Source organism: Erithacus rubecula, assembly GCF_903797595.1.
Source record: "Erithacus rubecula genome assembly, chromosome: 8".
Lineage (NCBI taxonomy): Eukaryota > Metazoa > Chordata > Aves > Passeriformes > Muscicapidae > Erithacus > Erithacus rubecula.
In genome coordinates, this window is record NC_136659.1 from 25284512 (window position 1) to 25308258 (window position 23747).

The 23747-nt window shown below is 37.9% G+C and overlaps 1 protein-coding gene across 3 annotated transcripts in view; it reads left to right on the plus strand.

The window, feature by feature from the left end:
- PTPN4 (protein tyrosine phosphatase non-receptor type 4) overlaps positions 1–23747 on the plus strand; it is a 109747-nt gene that overhangs the window by 20144 nt on the left and 65856 nt on the right. For 2 of the 3 annotated variants that reach the window (XR_013774941.1, XM_079311386.1), the window contains exon 2: positions 19317–19471. Coding sequence is in view for 2 of the 3 variants with exons in the window: in XM_079311386.1 (XP_079167512.1) it covers positions 19317–19471 (155 nt within the window). In the remaining variant the exon portion in view is untranslated. Of the gene's footprint in view, positions 1–15562; positions 15586–19316; positions 19472–23747 lie in introns of those variants that run through there. The other variant, XM_079311387.1, reaches the window with a different exon arrangement.

Sequence of the window (23747 nt, forward strand, 5' to 3'; positions counted from 1 at the left end):
AAACCTGAACTTAGGTTAAAGTGCAGAAAAATATGAATTGCCTTCTAAGTCCAGTTCTGCATGCTCCCATGTTAATAGACTTGTTCTAAGCCTGTATGTAATGGTGTGTCTGCATGTGTTGAAGTCTCAAAATGTCTCACCTAATGTAAGAGTATATTTTTGTTGTTCTTAAAACTTCATGTTCCCTCTATTTCTGTACTTACTCAGAAAAAAATAAAAGAAGAACTGGCATTGTTTAACAGTATGATGCACCCACGGAGACAGTTTCTGCAGCTTGGTGTGTACAACCTTTCAGAAAGCAATTATATTAGTTAACTTTGGTCAGTCATATGAGCTGTAGTTCATGCCTTCTTTCTGGCTAAATATCCCAATAATCCCAATTAATTGACTTTCCAAATTTCCATTCCATCTCTAGCACTAGAGAATCAAAGTTTGGTTCTTTCAAGGATTGAGCTATGAAGTAAAACAACAATCTGAGCTTAATGCACTGGAAGAGAAATGAGCTCACTTAGGCTACACATGATCATTCAGTATTGGGTTTTTTCAGTAAATAGGTCATTTCCCAAAGTTCAATACCAGGAATTGATGCACCAACCCAATGAAAGTGAACCACCAAATTCCCATGTCTTGAAGTATAGTCCCAAATTGGAAATGGAAAGCAAACCGTCTATGGCACATAAGGTGTAAATAAATATGACATTTTGTGTGTTCCTCTCTAGATCTTCTCCTAAAATATCTACAGCCTTATTATGTGTACACTTGGGGATCTGATGCCCGTGTCATCAGGCTGGCAGCACTCCTCTGGGAGCTCTTGCCATCACCTTCCTCCTCATTCTCATAGCTGTGTCATGTCTTTTTAGCCTGTATCAGTTCTGTATTGCTGGTGCCTGCTGATAACATGGATCCTACTGCCTGCTTGTTTCCATAGACCCTTGAACACTGTTCTTTTTTCCCAGCTGAAAGGAAGGCACAATCTTCTTTCAGGGTTGCTCTCGGATTTCTCAGGTAATACTTTTCTTGAATTGCTGCCAGTGCAATTTAACTCTTTAACTAAATGTTGCTGACAAAATTTCAGCTATTTTTCTCCTGTTACCTTGCCTAAATTTCATATACTTTCCGTGGATGTTGTGTTTTTATCTGCAAATGTTCTGAAAACAGGCATTTAAGTAATAGCTCTGATCAACTAATATAGTTACTCTGAAAAGCAATTTTTTATTCTCTTAAACTCTCAATCATATTCAATAGAAAATGGAAAGAAACTTCTTAGTGAAGCCAACAAAACATGAAAACAAGCTAACTACAAAAGTGAATTTTAGATAAATGTTCAAACACCTACAGTTTTAACACTTTTCTCATCCCTTGTGGTTGAGACTAAAAATTCATCAGTCCATGGAACTGCAAGATGAGATGTAAGAACCAGATTTGTAGTGGTATTAAAACTTGCTATGTAATGGTGGCATGGCTACTCCTACTCCAGCTACCAACATCTTCCCATATCATGTTTCAGAGGACTATTAAAGTAACCTTACAAAGTGGCTTAATAGAATATATGGTGGCAAAAATATTAGTGGTCGGTCATAGATTTTTTGAGTTATTTTGCCAGTGTGACCACCATGTGACTAAGATGTACATGTAGTGTAGCCTACATGTCTGTTAAAAAACAAAGCCTACCACAAAGTGTGCATAAGGTGTAGGTTTGGGTGTATGTGCTCTTGAGTTACTTATTTTGGATTTCTTGAGAGCTAGATAAGATTTTTCTGCACTTTCATGAGCTCTGTCAGCACTTGTTCAGTCTAGTTGGCACCTTTTCATTTCTCTCTGTTTTTTTCAGCAGATTTTCTTACAGAAAGGCGGATGATCTAAGACTGTGAAGAAATTCTAATTTGTGTTTCTCTTTATATACTTCTAGAGGACAGATGGACATGTCTGTTATTTAATAATGCTTATGTTACATCCTTCATGAAGAATCAGAATAGCTCATAGCAGTCTGCCTGCCTGTCAGTAGCAGACACAAGCTTCTTGCTGTTTTTGTGTTAAATAACAGGGATTTCTGCTCTCTGGGCTCTAGCTTTAAGAATTTGAGAACAGCTAATTCTCAGACGGGCATTCATACTCTTAGCTGCTGAGAAGCTCCCTCAGATTTTTGGGTGACCTGGTAAATAAACATGCTGTGTTGGTTCTTGGAGAGTGGGAGCTATTTTTCATAAGAAGAATGTTGTGGTGGCATTAAGCTCTTTACTGTTGCCACTCTCTGTGATGTACAAACATCATGCTTATCATTCTTAAGAAGTTGCCAGAGTATCCTAACACCAGTTTCTGCATCTGGAAAGGACAAGCCTTGATACATTTTTCTCCTCTGAATAATCAGAACTGAAGAACCCTTCAGATCGTCTTCAGATTGAGACACTGCCATCAACTAAGGCTGAAGGAGTGCTGTGGTGCATGGCAGTGGCCACCCACTGTTCCAGTGCATATTCTTGGCAGCCTCAGTTCAGTAATTGTGTGATTCATCTGGAGCTGCATCACTTTCCCTCTGGTTTCACAGGCTCCGACTTGGGACCTGCTAAGACTGACTTCTGAGGAGAGGGCATCTTACCCTGAACATAGCCAAAACCTGGCAAACCTTTACTGGACTGTCAGGAGGCTCATTCATCTGCTTGCTTTTACTCTCTTTGCAACTTCCTGGAGCTACCTAAACATTTCCAGTCATGGGTCGCCAGGATCTGCTTCCTGTGATCTAGGGAACAAATTGTGTGTTGTTGTCTCATCTTTCCACAGAAGGTATTAACAATTTCATGGTCCATTATCATTGGTGTTACTGTGCTGACAGTTCTGAGACTCTTGAATTCTCTTGTTGTCATCCTATTTCAACAACTGCATGGTTGTGCCTAGGTGACTATTCCATATGTGTCCATCCATGGCAACAGACACTTCCCCCAGTGTACTTGTCCTTGCTAATGCTGCGGGTGTAGTGGCTGGAGTTCAGAAGGATCAATTCAATCTGAACTTTGTCAGAGTGCTCTGCATAATCATAATGCAAATGTAGTGGGTTCAGATCTTGTTTTTTATTCTATTAAAAAATGTAGTTTCTATGTCTGTTCTCAGGTTTAACCTGTAATGGGAAAAGAGTACGTTCCTTTTTGTAGGTTGAAGTTTTTCCCTCTTCATAATATGGCAAGCTTGTTCATCTCTGTCACTGATCCACTGATTGTTTCGAAAAGACATAACTGGGAAAACTGAACTAAGAAGCCAGCGGTTTTGGTTTGGCACTTTGCACTTGGTGAGCCTTGCTATTCTGGGCTGTCCTGTACTTCTTTTTAAGAGGAAGTTTGTTGCTAACTGAGTTTACCAATGCAGTTTTGAAAGTACTGAAATTTCCTAAGGTCTCAATTTAAAGTACTTACTGTAGTGAAAGACCTGGGTCCCCAGAAGAACTGAGTCTGATCTGTGATACTTTGATGAGTCTGTCTTGCTGTTTAGAGATAAAGTGACTGTGTCTTACTGGTGAGTGTGGTGGCTATTGCTAGCATCTTCATTTTTGATCAATATGTATTCTAAGCATTTCTGGGAGCATGGGGAAGAGCTTTGTGTCCTCAGATAAGCATGGTACCACTGTTCAGAGAGACCCTCACTGCAGACCAGCATTCCTGTTGTTCCCACCTGTGGCTCCTGCAGCTGCTTCTTGGGGACCTGGGCTGTGCTGCAGAGCTGCCAGCAGGGAAAAGTGTGTCTGAATAGACTTGGAAAATAGCAGAAGCCAGTTGCTTGGTTTTCTTTGTTAATGTGCACATTCCATATCCTGCCATATGCCTCTCTTCTGTAGCCTTTTAATTCTGGGATGCTATAGATGTAAAGAGTTTGGAGAAGCTGAATTTAATTACAAAAGAGTGCCTAAAGGAGCAGATGTGAGAAAGCCATTTGGGCCTGACTGCAGGGGCACATGAATGAACAGAGTTTTTAAACAGTGTCCAGAAGGAGCAGTGCAGATGTACTGACTCAGCTTTGCCTTTTAATGCCATCTTCATTTGTATGTTGGTAGACTCTTCCTTCTCAGTGCATTTTGTACAATATTTTCACTGTAAAGAAAAGATGAGTGTAATCTTTTATCATCTGAGTGTCTCTTCACACTTGGAATTTTAGAATTGTTTAGAATTGATTAGGTTGATTCTCTTAGAATTGTTTAGGAAAGATCTCTAAAGATCATCACATCCAACAGTGATATCCAACTATGGATGTACCTGGCAATTCTGTATTAACCTCAGGAGCAAACTTGGGCATGGTTCTTGTCTCTTGGCTACAGTTTTTCTTCTTGCCTTCAGGCAGAACCTGTTTGATTTTCTGTGCATTTTGGGGACATTCTTGTGATTTCTGTTGCTTTTCCATCCTCTGTACCCCCCCCCCCCCCCCAAAAGAAGTAGGGCGTCAAGTCAGCTAGAGGAAAGTTGAAATGTGGTTAGAAAAATGGACAAATTGTAGGGAAGGACTTGAGTGATGAAGGAAATTGAACAGTTAGAAGGGGAGCTGTTAGAACCTTGTGAAGGATAGAACATAAATGAAAGAGACCTGAAGTATTTGCAGGAGCTGAATGGTAGAGAACTGATGGTTTCAGTAATGAATTATTACCTTTGTAGTTTCAGCATGGCTACCTCATCAACCCCTGAATCAGTAACCACCAGCCTGTGAGGCTGACCCATGTTTCTACCTGCCTTTCCAGGGAAAACAATAGGAGCAAGAGCCAGGCTATTTTAAGATTAGTTAATTAATATAATATTTAAATTACCTAATAATACCTAATGATTTTTAAAGGACCCCATTTAAATGTCCAAAAATATAAACTTAACAGTTTTGTGTTTTATGTTCAACTTAACAGTGTGCTATCTCCACTGTCCATTGTTATCTGTTTTTTCTGTCAGGAATCACAACATACTTGCTAAGACAAAAAAATTTTGCCTTGCTTGTCAAATATTTATAGAACAGTTCTCCCAAGGGAAACCATGTGTCTTTATAAACAAGAAAGTATATTGGAAAAAATTGTAATTTTTGTATTATCAACTTAATGGGATAGTTTTTGACCATAATGATATTCATAAAAATAACTCAAATATTCATTAGTGTAACTTGCTTTCATTTCTGTGCAAATCTGTGTTGATACCTTTGAGCTTTTTATTGTGACTTAATAAACTCTGAATGTAAGCAAGAATTGTAGTTGGAAATTTTAGAGCTGCACTTTCCATTATATAAAACATAAATGTCTTGAGGAAGCTCTTTTAGAGCCTTTGGAAAACTAAGCCAGAATTTCTCAGAACTTGCTTTATTCATTATTTTTTAGGTTTGCTTACTGAGTTTTTCAGGTAAGATTTCTCATTTGTTCAAGGTAGCACTAGCAGTGAATAATCACACCTGATCTAATGGTGACATTTCTCCTAAGGACTGTTGGTAATTTGGGACTGGCACAGGCTGACCCCAGGTTGAATTCATGATGTTCCTTCCTTTGACCATCAACAGCCTCTGCACATGGCATTATTCAGAGGGCAACACTGGACAGATAGTCATTTGTGCTCTGTACTTTGAGAGGTTCAGGCTTTTTTTTCTTCCACAGTAGCTTCTGTTCCCTTCTAGAAAAGAGAAATGAATCTCTCCCAGAATGTTGACTGCTTGGCAGTTGAGCAGAAAAAAATGTGTTTAATGATGGATTTAAAGGAAAGGTATTTAAGGAAGTGGTGATTGTACTTGCTGGCAACTTCCACTTTTACAGACAACAGTCAAAAAATCTTTACTCTCACCTTTACTGAAGGGATGAGAAGCTGGGAAACTTGGGTACGTTCTGCAAATCTTTTTCTCAGTAGGGACACTTACATTCATAATTTCTGAAAAGTGATTTGAAGTTTTTTGTCTTTACAGGCTTAGAGGAATTTTAGAGTTTGTTTGGCACATATTTGCTTCTCCACTGCAATTCACACTGCAAGTGTGGGTCACAGAGATACTTGAGAGCTGAAATGCTGGGCAGAAACTTGTCTACTGACTTAAGGCCTCTGCTGTATTTGGCTTGAGCCATAATTGCACCTGAGGACGTGATTATGTCCTAGATTTAACAACTGCAGCACAGTTTGTGTGTTTAGTTCTGACCGAGGAGTTACTGCCATCTTTCACAGTGGTTTAACACTGGCATGTCTACCTAAAGCTTGTATGAATTTCCAGATGTCAAAGCTCTACTGTCATAAAAGTACATTGACTTGTGTTACTGAGGTGCTTCTCAAGTAGCTTTGGAGTCAGAATGTTGCCCCTTGTATAAAAATAACAAATATGCTGCCCAGGGTGAGTTTTACACTGTGGCAGTTTGCTATGCTGTCATTGCGGATTGGCTACTTGAAGTGTGTGTTCCTTACATGCTTTTGGAAATCGTGAGATATTTGTTTTTTCTTGCAGATTTGCATTACCTTTTATTTTGACTATGAAACTTTTCTAGTATTCATAGTGTGCTAACTTTGCTGCAGACAGTCTTACTAAGCCTTGCCTTGGGTCTCTGCTGTCAGGTTTTCATAGGCTACACATGCTTCCGATGTTTGGTACAAATTTGAAACGGAGACATCCAGCATAATCACACATTATTACGTGAAGTACTTTTTCAGTAGAATGAAAGGAGAACTGAGAGCACTGAGGGAATTAGTTCAAATCTGTCATTCAGGCCTGCTGCCTTGCATAGCCCCTGGCTCAGCAGAGGTGGGGCTGGGAGTTGAGCACTTGCCTGGGGCAGCAGAGAACTCACTGCAGGGAAAACGGGACAGCCCTGCAAAACTTCTGCTTTCTAACAGCCTGGGGACTGTAACTGTTTCTGTTCTCTTACAATAATCTCTTATCTGCAGTATAGTGGAAGACACTATGCAAATGGATTTTTGCTAAGCATTTTGTGAAGCTGCTGTGTGAATTGAAAGGTGAATTAGTTTGCATACAAGGCTCCTAAATTAAGTCTACAGCTTTAGACCTTTGCTTTCAAAGAGAACAAGAGTGCTATGTCCTTAGTTTTACTATAGTGGGAAAAGATTGTTAAAGACTAGAACATGGCAGTCTCTCCTGTATAAAGTTGTACAGTGAAGTACCATAAGTTCATTTTTAACAGCAATTTTCTATGCAAATACTATGATTTTCTGGCATAGAAAGCTAAATTAATCACTGGATTAAGACTTTTGAGAGCAACTGTGGTTGGAGTATTTTATTATGAAGAAGTAGATGTCAGTTTTAGGCAGTATAGTAGAAAGGTTCATTTGTGTTACACTTACTCATAGTTTAATCGCTATATATAAGAAAATTTGCAGCGATGTTGTGGATTTCTGTATTGGGCTGTGGTTACAATCAAGTTGGCATTTAGGGTTGGGCTAGGGGAAAAATCAAAACCATAACTTGCCCCCAGCCTCTTAGCTGAGACATAACTCTGTACTCCCAGCTGCAGTACAGTGAAAAGGCTTTGGATGAGGATTTGAACTATACTCCAGTTTTAATGACAGAGAACATATTTTTACAGGGTGCTTCCAGACCTCTGGTTGTATTACAAGGGAGAATAAGAGGTGGTCTGATGACTGTCAAGGAATCATCAGGGCCAGTGGGCCCCTCCCACATTGGTTTGTGCAGGAGGTGCATGCTTTTGTCCTAGCAGGGAATCACTTTGCATGCAAGAAAGTTCTTGGGAGCAGCAGAGAACTAAGTAAATGCCATTGAAGGCCCTGTGACATACAGGTGATTAAACTGCATTCAAAGTTTTGTTCTTGTTAGAGATGGTAAATGTATGACAGAAAGCATAAATAGCAGTGTGATTAAATAGTAGCATGACATGAAGCCTATAAATAGTCCTTTATAATTTTGTAGTACTTTCTCCTTTTAATAGCCTTTTGCTCTTTGACTTCAACACATGCAAGCATGTGTGGGTCATTTGCACTTCTTGGTAATGTTTTATTCCACTGGAGTTGTGATGTTTCTTTTATTGCTTTTAGTTGACTAAATGGTTTGTGCCATGGTTATGTCCCTATTTTTTCAGTGGATGTGAAACTTGATACTGAACTGAACCAATATGATAAACAAGCATTGAAGCCTCCGTGCCTTCCTGGACATGAATGCATTAGAGGAGATGATAGAAGTTGTTTTCCTTCTAAAAATAAACTCAGTAAATAATAGAATAATTCAATTTCATTAATCTCAGACCAATCAAACAAAGTTTTTTGAATGGCAACTGATTGTAGAAGTTTACAGCTCCAAGCAAAATGGTCAGGTAATTTTTCTCAGTATTTTATTAAATGTGAATACACTAGATGGCTTTTTATTTTTTGAAAATATATACCGTGTACCTGGAAAGTGATTTGCTAATATGTTAGTAAAAGAAATGTAACTTCTGATAAGTGGTTTGAGGTTGAGTAAGAAAGATGTATAATACAGAAATGCAGTTTGTCAGTGATTTTTGGTTTCACTTGGGTAGCCTGGTGTAGTAGTAGTGCATTATAAACTCTGTCTTTTTAGCTCCTCCATCTTTTTCAACTGGATACCTTCAACTTTGTGCCTTTACTTTTTGGATTTAGGAAGGTAGGGATTTCTGCTCCCTACCTCCCCCCACAGTATATTCATAGTTAGCCTTGACAGTGTTATGTTGCTTTTCACACCATTAATAGTGTCTGCTATTTTTGTTAAGTTTATTTTGTGGAAACTGTCAAGTATTACTGTGTAATTCTATAAAGAACAAAAGCTAAAATGAAGAAAACAGTCATATTCAGAAACAAAAAAAAATTAAACTTGAAAGGTTTTTTGGAAGTTTTGTTTGATGAACCCTGGTAAGAATTATAAACTTCTGTGTAATGTTGGATCTTGTGTTTACTCCTGCATTATGTTTTCTTCCCCATGTCTTTTTTTTTTTTTTTTACAGATGCTTCTGTAAATTTGTCAATTTATTTTCATGAGAAGGAATTAAATCTCAAAAGGAAAAGTACTTTTAGATACTCTTAAAAATATGCATGAAAATAATTTATCTTCTTGCTGCTGTCCAAACTTGAGTGTAGTTTAACAAGTTTCAAAACTCTGAATGCATGAAGATGAGTGCAGGGTGGCCTACAGTCTGCTCTGAACATTAGTGAATCATAACCCCTGACAGAGTGTGACTGTTGGGGTCAGTATGCCACAGTTTGGAAGAACAAAGCTTGGAAAACTTTTGATTTGACTCTGACTTTAATTTTGTAAGAAGTACAGGTACAATTGTTACAAAGTGTGTTTGTACAGTTAACAAATCTGGGCAGTACAGACATCTTTAAGATGCTTCACTATAGAAACTATACCCACAAAACTCTGATTTTATATTTCCTGTTTATAATCATTCACATACAATGGAATTTTAGAATTTGATTGTTTGAACATGCGTGATATTTTCATTTTCAGATGCACTCAGATAATTCTGAATTTTAGTCTTGAACTGGCTTGAAACTGGAAATTGTTTCCTATAAAGAAAGTCTTTGAGCAGAGGCAGATGTAAGTCAGAAGAATACTTACTTAAGCTGAGGTGAAATTGTAAAATATAGTAAATAAAGAAATAAATAAAAGGAGGCCTTAAAATTTGGGATGATGTAAAATAGGCTGGTTCTTTTGCAGCTAGGCAGGTGCACCAGCAAAACTGATTGTGCCTTATGCAGGGAGTTCCTTGTTCCAGTTCCCTGCTGCGCTTTGGGGTCTCTCGAGTGCACATCCCATGGCCAGCCAAAACGTGAGCTGCTGCCTTTCACAGCCCACAGCCACTGCACTGTGGAGAGGCCAAGTGCCCAGAGTGCAAGCAGGGTGGCTGAAAGCCAGGGGCACGGATGGAGTGAGGTCATTTTTCTGGGCAGCACTGCCAGAAGACATCCCTTGGTTTGTTTTCTGCTGGAGGAAGAAGTGGAGTTGACAAGCGTTTTCCAGGCAGGTTGCCAAATCGGCATTATTTCAGTGCTTCCCATGGAAAATTGGTGGGTTTTGGCAAAACTGAAATTTCCATGTGAAAATTTCTATTTTATGGAAATGGTGTTTCTGATTAAAAACTAATTTTGATGGAAAGTGTCCAGTTGATTGTACTGAGCCATAGAATTAGCATCTGCTATGTTTAAATCTATTGAAGATAATTTGGCTTAGGTTTAACAACTCTGAACAAAATATACACAGACAACTTTTCCTCCCCCTGTCTAATACCTCAGTTTTAGTGCCAGCCAAAATTCAGCTTGAAATGGGCTATGAGTAGAATAAAAGTTTTTTCTGAAATTTGCCTGTTTGTTTTCAGTTCAGACTGCCTTTAACTTCAAAGACTTCACAGCACAGATGCCATGGCTGGAACCACAGCTGCCAGTTCCACTGGCTGCTTTGGACTTGCAGGTCCTTCAGCATGCAGCAGTATTGACCCATGGATGCTCAAGTGGCCCACAGATTTTTTTCCATCATATGTTTTCTGTCAGTGTTGTTTTCAGATAATTGTGATTAAGGCCTGTACAACACACAGGATGTTGTAAATGAACAGTCACACCAAATTTGAATGTGTAACTTTGCATCATTTGGTGTTTTACCTGTTCTATCTGCTTAATTGTGTACAGCTATTGAGGACCATCAATTGTTATTTGCATTTAACTTCTCTTTTTTATTTCTTAAAGGGTGTTAAAAAACCCTTCTTATTTGTTGATGGAAAAGCTGAAATCAAAACCTAGTTTTCACTTGCTACATTTCCTCTATTCAGCATGTGTAGTCTGGCTGTTGCTCAAGTTTAGAGCTGTTAATAATTAGTGTCATGAAAGGACTGCACTTGGTTATTCTAGCTACAGGCAGTTGTGCATTGTCATTAAAAGTTCAAAAATTTAAAAGACTTCTTTTATACACTGAGGAGTTCTTGTTTTCTACTGGGTCTGTAGAGAACTGTAAAGTCCTCTTTTTTAATAGGTGAAGAAATGTTTTTTAAGTCATGTTGCAAAGGGGAAACAAATTTAGTTATGCCTTGATACCTTTGAGGAAAACTGTAGGAAGAAGTTTGGATTTGGTGGGGTTTGAGATGGATGATATATGTTCTTTTCCCCTCACACTTAAGCAAGATATTAAATACTAAGCTGTTATCACATGGTACTTCTGTACTTTGTCTGAACTTGCACTGATTTCAGCCCTTTTTTCTTTTGATAGGTAAATATTTAGGCTTCCTGATCTTAGGGTTGTATCAGAGCCAGATTTCCCTTTCATTAAAGATTTAGTTAAATCTATTTAACCTAGTTTAGGAACAGATTTTAAAAAGTACTGCCGATTTATTTTGAGAAGTCTCTATCAAGATATTTTAGTAATGTTTCGTTATAGGCTTCATTTATTACATCTTATTATAGGATTGAGTCATAAAAGCAAGAATAAGATCCAGCTCCACAAATGGGAAGAGATAGATGTAGTATTCATCTGTGTGAAGTCATGGATTACCATTTTTAATGCTATTTTCAAACAAGGGCAGGTTATGGATAGAGTTGAGTTTAAAATAATAGACGTGGAACTCGGAAAACTTTTCTATTTATTCCTAGTAATCTTTACACATGATAAACACCTCCAGATATCATGAACTGACAGCTGCATACTAGGAAGCAAGGAGGTTTTATGTCTTAGGAATGTATTTGCATATTTGTTTAATTTATATTTTTTTTTTAATATAGGAGAATCGTTGTAGTCACCATTTAGTGATATTTAAACAGTGCTCCTCTTTCTGTTCTTGTTTTTCCTGGCAGACATACTCTTTACTGACTGCTTCAACTATCTGCCCTTCCACAGAGATTAGTTGCCTTTTTTAAAAATAAAATTAGATTTGTTTTTTTTCCCTGCTAGCCTGGCCATTTCCATTCTCAGTGGCTCAGTGTAGGAGTGTAAGCTGCTGCTGCCATGGTGCCTGTGCATGTTTGCTGCCTGGCCTGGCTGGAGTGGCCTGAGTGGGGCCATGGCCACAGCTCTGCCCTGGGGCCTCTTCCCTCTCTGTGGCCTTGCTGCCTCACAAGCTGGCACTGCTCTTGCTGGTGCTTGCCATCAACTTGTGTTTTCATATAACAGGCTTACATGATACCAGTATTGTCATTTAAAGTCATTTCTAGCCTCAACTGCCTTCTCTCTGTTTCTTCACCAAGGTATGGCTTCCCTAAACCATTCTGTAGAGCAGTCACACTGTGATCAGGTGATTCCTGAAGATCAGCTGTAGTCCATTGCTTTAACAGGAGGATAGGTGTGCTGTTCTTTCTGGTTCTTAAGGTGTGTAGGGGTGTATTGCATATTATAGAGACATTTTCTACAGTTTTACTCAAAGTAATCTCTGAAACCTCATGTGAGGTTCTTCACACATCTTGTTCAAATGTATGTGTGACTTGTTCTATAAAACTTCCCTTTTTTCCTTGCCAAAGAAATTTTAATATCTTCTCAGTCTGTTATCTCATCTGGAGTCCTGAACAGTGAAGATGGAAAGGTTATTGTCTGCATATGAAACATGGCTGAGCACAGAAAGGGAGGACATAAAGGGTTTAGGTTCAAAATAATTGTTAGTGTTGATGGCATGGTTTCTAAGAGCTTTTTATTATTAGTATTGCTCCTAAAGTGTCAGTAGCTGTAGTAATCTCAAACTGATGAATTTTATCTTGCTGTTATATGTTTCCTGAAATGTTGCATACAGGAGTAAGGCAGATCAGATACTGATCTTCCTTTACTGTCCTACTTCAGACTCAAAGCAGGGAAAGGGATCAGCTGAATTTGAGAGGCTTTTTTGTGAGTGTGGTGCATGCAGTTCAAGCATAATGAGTATTGACATTTAATTAGATAGAAGTGTCAGTTATAATAGGCTTCTCTTTTAGCTGTGCCCTTCTTCTTGGGGGCAGGGAGGAGCAAGGGAGGGAGTTGTCAAATTGTCAAAATAGTTTATTCTTCAGAGAAAACAGTAGCAAGCTGTAGTACTATCTCACTGATTTGCTGTGTTCTGGTGTGTGGCCTTCAGCTGTCTCTAACACATCCTATGTAGAGTGACTAAACACTAATTATTACTTTTGTGTTAATATGAAAATCTGGGAGTTACAGTGCAAGGTGTTTCATCTTTAACCTTTGTCTCTGTCGGTAATTATGTGATAATAACAGTGAAGATCTTGCTTGATATCACATAGCAGTTGTTCAAATTTGAAACCCCTTTTCAGAAAACTAGGTAAAAAGCATTCAAGGAGGTCTTAGTTTAAGAACAAGCCTTGAGTAATTTTTAAACTGAGAATGCTTATTAATTTAGACATCAAGACTACACTGAAATCCACAGCCAATCCCATTAAATCCTCATGTTCATGATACGCATTAACAATCTTAGAAATGTATCTGAGTAAGTGGCTAGAATATTAAATTAGTTCTCTGCTACTAGTTCATGTATAGGGGAAGCTGATGGTGGAGGAGAGGGGTTAAATTCAACTTCTTTTCTGTCAGTTGTTGAATTTTGGGCCCAAAATTTTCAGAAACTGTCATATATATATATATTAAGAACTAATGCCCTTTTTTGTTAGATTTGGCTCTTCTTATGATTGAGGAAAAGGAAGATCTAAGAGTAGTTTATTCTTTGAAATGTAGCTGAGATGTTTTGAGGAGAACATGAGTATGTTTCTCTTTGTGGCTTTCAGAAGTGAAGTAGGATTTTCCTCTTCTGTACTTCTGGCATCCATGAGGGATTTGCTCAAGGAGCTGCAGAGATAGTAGAGATCTTGGAGGAATGTATAGAAGCAGCTGCAGATCAGCAGAACTTGTGCACTGTTTTCACACAGGAAGTGTGGAGACTGCTCAGGGCCAGGCTGTAAGGAAGGATGCAGGAATCCCTGCCCCAGGAGCAGGCGAGTTTGGAGTCTGGGAGCTGCCAGCCCCATGCAGGTACCAGGCTAAAGAGAGCACAGTCTGCTTATGCACCAGCAGAGGTTTTTGGGAACTTCAGCTTCCTAACTTCCAAAGCCAGTATCTCCTTGTATCCAGTGCTCTGTTTCCAGACTGTCTGGGGAGGTAGTAGCACTGAAGAACCAGTGGCTGTAGTTACATTGTACTGTCACGGTAACTGTCCCACTTGGTCAGCAGTAAAGATGTGTTATCCCTCTTTTTCAGTGAAGTTATAGGAAAAGCTGCCATAAGTGGCTATACTTTTCAGGAGTATGTTATCTTCCTTAAGTAGAATGAATGTGGTGAATTTATATATAATTGTTATTGAATAAACTTAGAAATAAAACAAAAAGCTTTGATAAAGCCTGGAATCATTAATGAGGATGTTGCCTGGCTAGAAGTCTTGCACCTCGTGACTGCAAAATGAAATAAATCAGTGTTTACATATCAACTTTAATGAATGCTGGATACTTTCCATTATTTGGTCAGCATAAAAAAGGAAGGTATCACAGAATCCTTCTGAGCTGGGAGGGACCCACAAAGATCATGGAGTCCAATTCTCGTTAGAACAATTTCTGGATTGTAGTTGATTCACTTAAATGAAAATACATTTCTGCTCTGCTTTTATTTATGAGCAATGTCCTGAAGCTGTGTACTGCATCAGAATTGCTGAAAACTTTCAAAACAAAATTTTTGAAAGATAAAAAAAAATGAACCTTTTCTTTGGACTTAATGTGGCATTCTGTCAGAAAAATGCATAGCCACCTAATGTTTAGCATTTTCAAACTAGTTTGGATTAGAACATTTAACGTAGTGTCACTAATGTGTTTTCAATAAACCTATATGAAGATGGGCTCTAGGTGTACCTCAGTATTTGTCTGAATTGCAATATGTTGTATTATTCAGTTCAAAGCTTCAAAATTATCTTCATAATTTTAAGAAGTTTTTGGGTTTTGTGGTTTTGGTTTTTTTTCTATATAGATATATATAGTTAAGTTGTCTGGATAATTTTAGTAAAAGTGGGGTCTGCATTTTACTTAATCTATTCAAGTTGCATCATGTTATAAGCACACAGGTCTTCTGTAAGTGTGACCTACTTTCCTACTTCTTGTAGGAAATTCATGTACTGTGTTGGACCCAAATGAGCAGGTGGGCCATGGTGCAAATCTGTGCCTTCTGGGTTGCTAAAATATGAGCTCCTAAACAAATGGGAATCTGGCAATGCATGAGCTTCTTTAGCTGCTTTAGATGAGCTATGAAAAATGAAATTTCTCATGTCCTTGCATGCACATGTGCATACAGTAATGTGTTAAGGTGGTTGATTTTCTGCACATTACATCAAGAGTTCTTTTAAAGAAAGTTCACATCAAGTCAGCAAATTGGCTGCACTCTTGGATAAATGAAATTTCAGTTAATTACCTGCTTAACCAACTGCTTATTTATTAAACTGCTTAAAATCAGTTAGTTTATTGTAAGCCCAAGCAAATTGTTGTTATACTGTATACGTTTACATGAAAGAATAAAGGATGCCAGAAATTCACTTGTGAAGCTTCTGTATGCTCTTCAGTGCCCTAACCAAGCCAGTATTGCAGGAATGTTCTGCCCTTTGATAGAGAACACTCCCTGGAATTGCTTCACCACTTGAAACCTGAGCTCAGGCAGGAAATGTAGAATTTGCTCCCTCCACAGACCTGAGAGGTAAGTGGAGTTACTTTGCACGAGGCCTGTCCTTCTCCAGTTGCTGTAGCAGCATGTTCTTTAGATTGTTAATTCACATACCTAAATATTGCATGCTTAGCAGAAGGCACTAAAAAATTATAAGCAGAAACCCATCATCATATGCAAAGATAAAGTCCAGTTTAAATAATCCACGTGGATGTATAAAAATATTTTAGCATTAAGTGGCCAATGACATAGATATGCACACACAGTATACCTTGCTTAAGTTAACCTGCTGTTTAAGCCAGTTGTTCTCAAACTGTTTTTTTGATTTAAGTCTCAACTTTTGTTTTTACTCCTATTTCTTTTGAGTATGCATATTTTACTTTGAAGCTTAAAGCAGTCCTCTGTTCCATACTAACATTTGCTGTAATATTTTTATGGCAGAAGTATGAGATGAGTGTAGCTGAATTTCTATCAGATTTTCTCATTATATATATCAATATTTGTTGGGAAATCAGCTGTAATTTGTAACCTTGTAAACAATAGCCATTTCACTATTAATTTTCAAAATATATAGCAAGAATGGCAGTATGTGTTTGGGAGACATAATACTGTCTGTGTTCTTGGTGCATGTGTTTCTAAAAGAAAGAGGTAGCAAAGATGATATGGGCTCATTTTGGGGCCAATTATGTAGTAAAGCAAGTGTGTCAGTAAAACCAGTAATTGCAGGGTCTATCTGTGCTTAACAACTGCAGTTAAGTTGTTAAGTGTACATGTGCTGATAGAGGTTTAAATATGGGTTTTGTGTACATGATTGGCCACAAAGCAGCTCCATGTAATAACCCTGGCAGATCTTAGAAGGAGGAGTATTTTTGAAAGAGCATGTGATAGTAAAGGTGTTTTAACATATTCCCTGCATACTTCCATGGTTTCTTTGGTGACATACAGGGAAAGAGTAACTTTGAATGTGGCTTGCAGAAGACAGTCTTTTTTCACCTTCTTCTCTATTACTTTCATGGCTGTTTTATTTCCATTTTGTAGGTGCATTTCAGGATTTCTGTCATTAATACTTGTAAAACTGTGCTCTGTAGTTGCAAAAATCTCTTCATTTCATGGTTCTGATGCCTTAAGGTTTAGCTTTCATATTTTCCAGATTCTGTACTGCATTGGTATATAACTCTGAACTTCATATAAACTGTTAGCAAGTTCTCTTCTCAGTTTAGTTAGACAGAGCAATCCTTTTCCAGCCCGAGAAACAAGGATACCTTTGTAGCTTCAGGCTCAAAAAGTACAAACAGCAGTGAGTTGAGGAGAACAATCTGGGAGGATGTGACTTCACAACCTGAAGCTGTAACTGGACAATTAACCCCAATATGTAAATGGACCAACACTTATAAAAGGGGTAAAAACTCATGACCAGTCATCTATTGTGTGTTTATCTTGGGTAGAGCCATGGCTGGGCTCTTGTACTGCCCAAGGTGAATCCTTTGAAGGCCTTTTATTAAATACCTACTTTATTCCTTTAGCACTGTCTAGCCTCTGTTCCAGGTAGCCTCTTCAGGTATCAGTTCATTTGTCACTTTCTCAAATCATTGTATATTACACGTGTCATGAGATTGCTTCTGTGGTATGGAGAACCTGGTTGTAATCAAATTGTTTGCTTTTCTGAAACGTTTTTAGTTTCAGCTCATCAGCAAATGCAATCCTAAAATTTTGGCTGTAGTTATCAGTTGTGTAGCTGCACTGGTAATGTCAACCTTTGTGCCATTATGACTAGTAAGGCTTTTAGGTTGTGTCTATATGGCAAAACACTGTGCAATGTAACATGCTTAGCTCAGATCACTGGTATGGAGGTTCAATTCCTCTTCAGTGTTTAAAGGTCTTCTCCCACTTTTTATTCTTGAGATCTATAGAAGGTATAGCAGAAGCAGCCTCTCCATGAGGACTTGTCAGATGAACTTTGTTTTTAGGCTTTATTTGAGAGTTTTGATGTTTGTGACTGAATTTTTCATAAAATTGTCATTAAGATGTAGTCATAAATTTAGCAGCTGGTGCCTTTTATGTGGTGTCTATATCATTCAGTTCATTATGTTGGTTTAGCAAAACAAAAATAAACTTGCTGTAGTTCTACATGAATACAGTATTTCAGTTCTGAAGCCAGTGACTGAGTAGCCAAAATAAAAAAGATGTCTGGTGGAGGAAGCAAGTACTTGTTAATCTGAAAATGCTGAGTAAGTCAAAACAAGTATTTTGCAAGGAGGGATGATCATGAAGCAGATTTCTTTGTTTCAGGTGTGTGGTCACACTTAAAGAGCTGAAGATGTGATCTAGAAAGGCAAAATACCTCAGGGATTTTTAGAGCAGTTGCTCAGGAGAATGATTGATTGAACCAGTCCCAGCTTGGTTCTTGGTCTTCTACTCCATGAGAGCCTATGTATCTAAGTTACCAACTATTTAGGCAGGATTAATCTTTCATTCTCCCTCTTTGTGTATATTGGAGAACAGATACCTCTTATGATTCATGCAAGCTCTCTAATCACTACTGGAATGTTTGCTCTCCTCTGCTAAATTCTCCTTTTTTTTTATCTTTTTTTAATCTTATTTTTTAATCATCATATGCTCCTGTCCCCCTCCTCAAATGTGAAGCTAATGATTAGATGTGTTTGAAGGCTTCATAATCTTATGCAAGACAAGGAAATCATCATTTTGTGTTCAGTTTTGTATATACCTGTTCTTTTGCTAATCCCTAGGGTATTTTAATTTTATGTCTCAATATATTCTCTACTGAAGTTATGAAACTTTGTTTGCTTATGTTCTTGTCAAAGGATGTAGAAATAGTTTGCTGAGTGTATAATTAAGTGAATCACAGGCCCTGATCCTGTGAGGCACTTGAGAAAGTAGCTGGTGTCATTGGATAGAGCTGATAGCTTCGGGTGGGCACATAAGGATTTTGCTGGACTGGGGCTGGATGATAATCATCAGAATCTTAGTTTTGAAAAGTGAAAGTCAATTCTCGCATTTTATTTATCAGCTCTCAGCACAGGGCATAGACTTGTGATCCTCATGGTTGCTTGCTGAGAGGATGAGAATTGTTTGTGCTCCCAAACTAAATGGGTAAATCCAAAACTGACATAAACAGAGGATTCAGTAGTTTGACAAACATTAAATTATTCGTGTTGTAATGTAAAAAAAAAAAAGGGGGGAACAAAACAATGCTAATGTTTTTGTTACCACTATGCATTCTCATGCTTTATGATTTTGCAGTGAATGCATAGGCCTTGTAGAATAATGTATCAGTGTCTTGTGCATTTGCTGTTTTATTTTTCTCTATAAAACTTTTTATGTGAGCATCTTTTTGCTGTTTTGCACTGAAATTGGTTACTTTATTGCATCTAATATCAGGAAGCTGGTAGCCATGATGCCCAGAAATTACAAAGCTTTTTGAATTGAAAATGTTGTGAATCTTTAAAAACAAACCAAAAAACCCAATGAAGAAACAGCAAACCCACAAAACAACCTTAAAATAGGGAGGGTGTGGACAATGGGCAGAAAGTAAAGGACTGAGTATTTTGGCATAAGGTTGTGTTGTAACATGTAAGACATTGCTTCGTTATTGGCCACTGTGAATTTAGTATTCACTTTACTTCTGTCTGTAATGAAGTTTTTAAATAATGCACTTGCTGTGTTTTCACCTTTCTTTGAAGTGAGACATTCTTGCATTTGCATTTTTTGGCTCTTTTTAAATGCTCTCTTTGCTTTGCCTGCAGACCCTGTGTGGACAGTAATGACCGCACGTTTCCGATTGCCTGCTGGCAGAACCTACAATGTACGAGCATCTGAGCTGGCACGAGACAGGCAGCATACGGAGGTGGTCTGCAACGTTCTTCTCCTGGACAACACTGTACAAGCTTTCAGAGTTAATGTAAGTCATGGTCTTATTGCAAATCAATATCTAGCTTACTGCAGATCAATACCCTGAGCTTGCTTTCCTGTGCTGCTTTTGTATGGCTGGAGTTTGAATTTCAAACACTGTTAAGCAGAGAGTAAAAGGGGAAGTTGTGTTCAGGCAGGCATGCTTGTACACGTGCACAGTGTAACTGGGAACTTAGTCACTCTGGCATCCCCTGTAGTACTAACACATCTTCATTTCAAAATCCAATGTACAAAGCATAATTTAGTTCTAGTAATTCTCTTCATGGATTAAAGTTGTCCAGTGCAAATGGACAACTGTTTTGCTGTTGAGTTGAATCAAGCTTTTGTTCTGCTGCATTCTGGTTTTTGTATTTTGATGACAAGTAAGGTTGGAGAGGGAGCTCTTCCTATAGTTGTGTAGCTGACTGTGTTCAATCACCTGTATGGTTATACTTGGTCACAGCTGCCATCTCAGAGTACCTCCCCACTCTTTGCTTTTCTCAGGCAATATTCTTGTTCTGTGATTTCTCTCACTTAAGCCCACCACCTTCTACTACACTAATGAGAATGACAGGAAGGAAAATGGAAAGCTGGTTGCTAAATACTGAGAACTGTTAATGGAAAAAACTCAACAACTTTTATACATGAACCTGGAATTTAAAATAGGTTATTCATCCCATCTTCTAATGAAAATGTTCATGGTGTTGTGTATATATTACACAAGTGCAACCCTTTCTTTCAGCTTCCTGAGGATAAAAAAAACAAAGCATGGTAAATAGGAGAGGACCTCACAAGAAAACATTAAAGCATTTAACGTTATATGTGAGAAGAACCAGAACTCAACAGAAGAAAAGCAGTAGGTGTTCCTGTGGTAGTAGAACTCTGCTTTTACTTAAAAAGCTATGGAATTGATGACTTATATAGAGAAAGGTTAAATAATGGGATAGTGAAAGCTAACATATGTGGCATAATTAAAATTTTTCAAAAGGAAATTGAACTTTAGCAAATGGAGTGTAGGAGTATCAAATAAGGCTGTGGGACTTCAGGTGGGAAGTGAGGGAGAAAGTGAAGCAATCGTCAAATCATTGTGGACAAATCTAATTCAGACCATTGAAAAAGTTCTAATGCTCAGTACTTATATTGAATTCTGATACCCAGTGTTCAGCAAGGATATTGATATATTTGAATGTTTCAGGGAAGATTGTGAGAGGGATTGCATTTTTCTGTTCTTTAATCAGTCGTTTGAGCCTGCAGCTGCTGATCAGAAGCGAAATCTGTTATCTGGCAAAAACTTGCAAGGATCCAACATCCAGAGGCTTAAGGTTCAGAGACAGATCTAGTGGTTATTTGTTTTAGATATGTCAGTCAAGATGGAAGGGTTTAGGATATTCTCTTGAGGCATTTTTGTAGTTCATTCAAAAAATAGTTAATTTTTCCAGGCTTCCAAGTAGTAAAGTGTGGGAATTTTGGATGATGAAGCTGAGGGGCAGATTTTTAAAGACATCAAGCCTCCTTTCCCTTCTGGGATGATTTTTTTAAATATCCTTTCCCCTTTTCTGTATTACATCTCATCCTGGCTAACAGTTTTCCAATGTATGCTGTCCGCCAAAAAGCAATATGTGCAAAATGTAGTTGGATATAAAGCATTAGCAGTGCATAAGAAATTATAATTGTTGTCAGCTTTGCTTTCAGGTGCATGAATTCTTCATTGAAGTATCTGTCTCGTGTTTTTTTTCTTATCAAGAAAGTAAGAATTGGGGAAAAATAAGGAATAATTGTTGGGCAGTAGGTGGAAGATGCGCTTCTTTTTGATCTAGGTGCTCAAAAGCTGTATGTTTTAGAGGATGCTAGTGCCTCTCAGAAAAGAAGAACCACCAGCTATAAATCCTCAAATGTCTGTTCTGTCTCTCCCAAGAAAAAGTTATGTAATATGTTCTTACCACCTCCCTAGTGTACTAAATATTTTAGTTGCATGGATCATGTTTTACTGCAAACTGAGTCTAGGGAACAAAAAGTTCATTGGTGCTGAACATCTTGATCTCATGTCTTAGCCTCAATCTGTTTTTTCACAAATAGGGAGTAATAAAGTATTCATTCGTAGCAAATGTAACCTACATGCTATACAGGTTCTCAGGTTTTATGGCTTTGTTTTACTTTATTGTGGTTGACACTATACTTAGGCATAAATATTTATGGAATTGTTTTCAAAATAGGAAGAACAAAGATAACATCAAATAAATTAACATTTTTTTTATCTCCTGGTGATTGCTATAGATATTCTGTATGCTAATGACTGTAAAACTTAATCATCTGGAGGATGCAGTGGTGTGTTAATAAAAATGTAGTCAAGTGCTGTTTCTTCTCCAACAGCCAAGTGCTGATCACAGACAGTGTCTCTTGATAATTTATGTGATGTTCTAAGTTCACATTTCAACCAGTCCTTTCCATTGATCTGCAAAAAAGGCACCTTTGTGCTAAGCCTTACCTTGTAGAGAGAGTAGCAAATCAAAGCAGATAATCCCTGTGGATTGCAGCTAGAGAAAGGCTGCTTTGGTTCCAGGCAGAAGAATCAGTTGGAATTAACCTGCATGTGTTTGAGGATTGCAAACCCTTTCTCTAAAATGCTCTGCTTACCAAATGAAGAAACCCTCCTTCAGTCCTGAAAAGCAGACTTCAGTAAAATATGTAGCTGAAAGAAAGGAGGCTGATGTGATTTAACAACATGATCAGAATGATTTGCATTGCCGTAAAACTGTTTCTTCGAGATCAAATTACTTTAATTTGTTTTAATTACTTGTTTAAGTACCTAAAATTATATATTTTCCATGTAGGCTGGCTTACTTATATTTCCTCAAAGCCAACAGATGGATGTGGGGGTAACACTAAACTTGAGGGAAAACTAAGTCAAGGTAGATGGAGTGAGTTGTTCTGTGACAGGATTAGTGCTTATGGACAAATGCTTCAATTTGGAGCCTTTACTATCCCAGAAGTCTCTTCAAACTTCATGAATTTATACTCTAATAGAAGTAAAATCTAAAAATCTATAAAATAACTCAAAGCTAACAAGAAAAGAACAAGCCATACAAAAAAACCTCATACCACCCCCCTGAAATTTTAGAAGTTAAAATTTTTAATAATTTAGTCTTCAGCATTACTTAGATACTTGCCCTTTTTTCTTTGGAGAAAAAAAAACAAACCATCAGCTGTAGAAGGAAAGGAGACAGTTGTGCAGTGTTGGGGAATGCACCTCCTAGAGCAGCTACCCAGGCATGGTGGTGAGCTGTGAGGGAAAGGTTGTCAGTAGTGAAGAGCAGCACAGCCTTCACAAAGGTGTGAGCAGCAGAGCTGTAACCTGCTCCAGGAAAGCCCAGAACCTGTTATCCCCTTCCTCTGTCATCAGAAGTCCAAATTTTTTGGGCTGACACGGCAGCAATGTCTCGTGGTGTTTGCTGTGGGTGCAGCCAGTTCTGTTGGCAGCAGCAAAACCAGAATGTCAGTAATGCAGACTGAGAGGAGGGTGGTAGTTGGTAAGCAGGCATCAAACCTGTGTCATTGCAGGTGTCTGCCTAAATTTTCACACATGGTGTTTTTGAACAAGTGACAATCCTTTTGCAATTAAAAATGAATCTGTATATATCTAGCGGTACTAGATGATAAATAGTTCTTAAAATGCAGTTAACATATTGCTGTCTAGTGTTTATGTCAAACTTATCCTAAAAGGCCAAAATTTATGAGGTGTTCTGCCTCCAACCTTCTAATTCTTCAATTCAGAAAAAAAAATTGCATTTTTGTGTTTAGATCCTGTGGTTTTTCTCTTAGTTCCCATTTTTCATACATGTTTTCATTATTTCTTGTTTTATGAGGAAATAATGTTTCACTTGTATCTGTAGCAACAAAGCAAGTTTCTTTTTATGCTCCTCTACATTTATTTTGTTTGCTTTTTTATTAAAAAAAAAATCAGATTTAAGCTTGCTATCATACTTTTTATAATTTTGAGCAACTGTTCAATATTATGATAGTGTTACAAATATTTTTGGATCTTTCTCAACAAGCAGAGTTGTGACCTTCACCTGCCTTTGGCAAGCTGCAACATCATTACATAAATATCAAAGATGGGTTAAGCTAAGGTCTGGTTTTGCTAGTTACTTATCTTTATTTTGCACTGAGTAAAACATTGTGATCCAAACAAATGCTTCATGTTGAAACCTGTCTTCTCTTACCAAATTTGCTGCTTAATTGCAGGAAAAATTCCTTCCTTGCGGTTGTGGAATGATGCTCTGTATTTC